This window comes from Puma concolor, chromosome E4, assembly GCF_028749965.1.
Source record: "Puma concolor isolate L17-30 chromosome E4, mPumCon1.1.hap2, whole genome shotgun sequence".
Lineage (NCBI taxonomy): Eukaryota > Metazoa > Chordata > Mammalia > Carnivora > Felidae > Puma > Puma concolor.
Genome location: NC_141683.1, coordinates 14,461 through 19,265, shown reverse-complemented (window position 1 = coordinate 19,265; position 4,805 = coordinate 14,461). Strand labels below are relative to the sequence as shown.

At 53.0% G+C, this 4,805-nt stretch overlaps 1 protein-coding gene across 1 annotated transcript; it reads right to left on the bottom strand.

The window, feature by feature from the left end:
* Window positions 1-1,258: 1,258 nt before the first annotated feature.
* S100A9 (S100 calcium binding protein A9) lies at window positions 1,259-4,146 on the bottom strand. The gene is made up of 3 exons (XM_025915295.2): window positions 3,994-4,146; window positions 3,449-3,614; window positions 1,259-1,631 (listed from the first exon to the last, which is right to left on the bottom strand). Exons 2-3 carry the CDS (start codon window positions 3,596-3,598, stop codon window positions 1,374-1,376), a joined length of 408 nt encoding a protein of 135 aa, XP_025771080.1. The 5' UTR covers window positions 3,599-3,614; window positions 3,994-4,146; the 3' UTR covers window positions 1,259-1,373.
* Between the last annotated feature and the right edge of the window lie 659 nt (window positions 4,147-4,805).

Below are 4,805 nucleotides of genomic sequence, written 5' to 3'. Positions count from 1 at the left end.
GCTCAAGGAAAAGATGGGGTTCAAGGCCTTTTCCCTTCTGCACTATTTTGGCCAGCTCCACCACTTTATGGCCTTCGATTGGTCTCTTCTCCATTCTCTGTCTCACTCCTTTCATTTTTGGAGATAGATGACTGCCGATCTCTTTCCAGCTCTCCAAATCCTAGATCTCTCGGAGCGTTCTCTCTGCTGGAAGGACAGGGCAGGGCACACACCCTGATATGGGCTCTGGTTTTCAGAAGGCCAACCCTAGCCTGGTGGTAATCTGGGAAAGGGACTTCATGGTGAAGCACTCGGGCCAATGGTGTCAGAGGAGTCATCTGGAAGTCTCTGAAATGAGAGGTTGGGCATGGAGGCTGCTTCGTGGGGAAGCTGCGAGCCAAGCCCGGCTGCTGTGTTTGTGTCTGGAAACAAATGCCCTGATGGGCTGGACTCTCAGCCACTGACCAGGGACTGCAGGAGCCTCAGTCACCAAAGGGAGCCTTAAGGCTTAGAATCAAAATCCTCAGGCCCAATTGGCTCCCTGGACCCAGAGTCCAGCTTCCTCATGGTGGTGGCTAAGCCTTATAGCTGCAGGGCCATGATTGGAACTCATTCTTCCAATAAGCAGGCAGGAGTTCCCTCACTCCATCCTTTTGGGACTGGGTGGGCACGGGGCCAGACTCCCCTACTCTCATCCATGCCTGCACCTGCCTCAGTGTCCATCCATGATGAGGATGCTAGGTCTATGAAGAGACACTTATTTGCTCCCATGGATTGATTCAAAACCTAATTTGTGGGTAAATACACCCAATACAGTATTCTTCCCCAGATATGGCTCCTAGGTACACCTCTGGACAACTTCCAGAGAAATAAGTTTCTCTTAGGAGACAGATGGTTGTGGAAGATGTTGGAGAGTACTGGGGGAAGGAGGCAGACAGGGCTGGGTAGGGGGTGGCTGGTATGTTGAGGGGAAGGGATACCCCCTTTTGTTTTTTATGGAGACAAGGGCCAATTTGACAGGCAGTACAGGGAAGTCTTGAGCTGGAGTAGGGTGACTGAGACTGAGTCATGGGGCCTGAGGTTAGAGGTGAGGAAATAGGGCAGTGAGCCCAAGGGGCTCAGAAAAGACCCACATTATCATGATTTCTCACTCTGTTATTACCAAATGAAGGGGTTGAGCCCCAGTTAAGGGGCAGGGCCCCAGAAGGATAGGCTGTAACACCCAGGCCCCCAGAAGGATAGGTTGGGAAGGGGGAGTTGGAAGAAGCACACAGAGCACTGGCTTGGAGGAAGACTTTATTTTGCTCCCTGTTCCCAGTCCCCCAGCTAAGGCAGTTTGGCATGGCCACCCTGTGATCCTAGTTGGGTGGGGGAAGGGTGTCCTGGCCTCCTGTTTAGTGGCTGTGGCCATGGCCACCATGGCTATGGCCGTGGCCACCGTGGCTATGGCAGTGGCTCTGGCCACTTTCCCCAAAGCCTGGCCCATGGCTGTGGCCTTCTCCTTCAGGGGCATTCTTATGCATTTCCTCATGGGAGGCTACCGTCAGCCTGCCCACCAGGATGGAGAACTCCTTGAAGTCCAGCTCCTTGTCTCCATTTGTGTCCAGGTCCTCCATGATCTTGTTTATGGCATTGTCATTCTTCTTCTGCTTCTGTGGGTGGGGGAGACATGGCAGTCAGGGCTGGGTGTGGCCAGCGTTAGGGACAGGGAGCTTAGCAAATGACCCTAGGCAAAGCTACAGGGAAGCCTGGCCCCTAGGCCTCAGTTATAAAATTGAAAATGACCATGGACTGATGCCCACAGGGTAGCAGATGCTGAGCACGCTTTGGACACGTTCTGATTTAGTCTGCATACAACCTGGGCACTACAATTCTCTCCATTTTACAGAAGAACTGAGGTCAAGTGACTTGCTTGAGGTCACACAATTAGTATGTACAGAAGTGTCACCCCATTGGTCTTTATAACAAGTCTAGCAGGTGGACTTTGTCTCTTCTTTGAGGAAGACTTGAGGAAACTGACTTAAAAAAAGACAGCTGGTTTTTGCAGATTGAGGAGGGTTGGGAGCCGCAGAGTGGAAATGAGCCCTGTCCCTCCACCTGTCCATCCTGCTCCCTCCCCTTTCGCCTCCCTTCCCTCTCTAGGTCACTCATTTGGGACATGCATCTGCATTTTAACCTGCATAGTAGGGAAACCCCTGAGGAAAGCAAGGTGGGGACAGAGGGCAGTGTTGGCTCTCCATTGACCCCACAGGGTGCCATGAAGTAGCCAGGGCAAGGGAGGGTTCAGGCAGGGCAGAAGAGAGCTTCAGTTGGTCCCACCCACTGGCTGGGGTAGCTTAGCCAAGTCCCCTCCTGGGACCCTGCGGGTGCCCAGCTCTGTTCCCAGGCCCTTCCCACTCCTGCAGTGCTCCCACACAGCCCTCTTTCTGCCCTTCTCCCATGCCCGGCCAGAGCACTCACTCTGGAGCAGCTGCTTGGCTGGGTCCCAGCTTCTCCTCCTGGACTACCACTCTGCTTCTGGCAGAGTACGAAGGAGGTGGGTGGTGGGGCAGACATAGGAGTCACACTGAGGAGACCCTCACCCCATGAACTCTTGGCTATATTGTTTCTTGTTTATCCTGACCTGGCACCCTTCTTCCCAGTGTCTTATGCACCTTGACCCAGTGTCAGCATCCCCACTACTGACTACTGAAGTGGGGCGAGGCTTCAGGGAAGGCTGCCACTGGCTCTAGGAATAGAACTGAGGCTGGGACTCAGGCTTTTCACCCTTCTTGGTCCAGGTCTCTGTACCCCAAGTCCCCGATCTTATAAAGAAACTGAAAGATCAAGTGGAACTAATCCTTTTTTCCTAGAATTGCCTGTTATTTTCAGATCAGGGAATAAATGAACATGTTACTGAGTGCTTTGTGCCTGCCACTGCTCACTGGGTGCTTCCTACATGTAATGTCTGTGTTTCCACGGACACTTAGGTTAGAAAGGCCCCTCACCCTTGCATTCTGACAACAGCTGAGGTTTGGTGTCTGCCCAGCCCCTGCCAAGGGTCGTCCTCAGTTGCTTCCCTCCTCAGTTCAGGTGTCAGCTCAAATCACCTCCTTGGAGGGGCTCTTCCTGTCCACCCAAATAGTCAGCTTTCCCCACCCAGCCCACGCCACCCATAGCATGCTCTCTTATTTTCTTTGGGGGACTTACTGGCATTGGATTTTCCTGTGCTCTTTACTGGCCAGCATCTTTGCTGTGTGTTCACCACTATGTGACTCTGCCCAGGACAGGGCCCTGCACACAGCACACATCTGTAAGTCAGTCTTGCTCGACTCTGTCTGCTGTCTAACTTGGAGTAACTCTGGTGACAGGGAGGCTGGGCTGAAGGAGCTAGACTTTCCTCCTTGACCATTGCAGACTGCACCCCATCCTCCATCCTTAACCCAGACTGTCTCCAGGCTGCGTCAGGCCCGCGAGGAGCACAGCCTACCTTGAGGAAGTTCGGCAGCTCTTTTTTCACCAGCTGTTTCATTTCCTTATGGTTGAGTTTGTCCGGGTGCGGCAGCCGCACAGAGTACTGGTGGAAGATGTTGATGATGGTCTCAATGCTGCATTCCATCTGTGACAGCTGGTCCGCCATCTTCCTGCACTCTTGTCTGCAAAGTGGAGATGCAGGGGTTCAGGTGCTTAGAAGAAAAGGCTGCTGAGCTTCCCTGACACCTCCCACAGGCTGCCCATAGGAACAGAAGGGGAAACACAGAAGTAAAAGAAAGAACGGCTCCAGGTGATTTGAGAGAAAATGCTGCCCCACACATGGAAGGGATGGTTTTAGAATATCTGGAAAATGCCAAAAAGCAGTGCAGTTGAGGACAAGAGGCTCCAGCAGAATATGAGCCAAGAAAATGTGAGGAAATTTTGATTAATCGAGGAGGGCTTCCAGGAGGAGGCCTTGGAAAGAAGATGGGTGTGGGGGGGGGAAGTAAAGAAAGAGTTGGCAGGCAGGCTCCTGCCTGTGGAAGCTGATGGCTCACTTACCTGCCAAGGAGCCACACAACAGGGTTTGACAGCACCCCGTGTGCCCAACATTTATAGGCAGCCCCTGGCCGGATAGTCAGCTCTCGCGGGAAGATTGCTTCACAGGTGAGCAGTGTGGTAACCCTGAGTTGGGCTGTCAGTGCCAGGAAAGGGGCTTGGGCGGGACAGGAAATGTTCACAAAGCTTCTTGGGCCTTTTTGTGAAATGCCCATCCCTGGGCCTGGAGCTGGTTTGGGAGGAAGCTGTTTGGGTAGCTCACTTCCCCTCCACCCCAATCCCTTGCCCTACTTGAACAAGCCAGCAGGCTGCCTCTCCTCTGGCAGCCCTCCCTCTCCCTACTCCTGCTACAGTTGGGTCAATCAGTGGCTGCTGGCCCTGCCTTCCCCATGTGTGCTGCCCAGCAAGCGTGGCTGAACCTTCCCATGCCTGCTTGGCTCTGTGATAAGTACTCCTTGGAGGCTGAGGTGTGGGCACGGGGTTCTTAGATTCATAGGGAATGAATTGGGGTTAGGAGGGCCGTTAGAGGTGCTCCACCCTTTCATATTGCACATGAGGAAACTATGCCCAGAGAGGCACCTGGTTGGTGACATAGGAGGAACTGGGCCCAGACATCCTGGTTCCTGGTTAAGGGTGATTCTGATTACACTTCCCTCTTGCAGTCTGAGCAAGACATCCTCAGGGTGAACATGTTTCTAGAGGCCTCAGCATTACTGTTCTAAATCTTGCTCCCAACTGGGAGCCATGCCCTCTAGGAACTTACAACCTATAAGACAAATATTTTTATGTAGCTTCTCCTTGGGCAACACCTGTTC

What these genes read in the sequence shown, in the direction of transcription:
- S100A9 (XM_025915295.2), bottom strand. Translation starts at nt 3,598, where the DNA reads ATGGCGGACCAGCTGTCACAGATGGAATGCAGCATTGAGACCATCATC. An exon ending in AGCTGCCGAACTTCCTCAAG is followed by an intron (nt 1,632 to 3,448) that starts GTAGGCTGTGCT and finishes CCCCACCCACAG; the next exon opens with AAGCAGAAGAAGAATGACAA.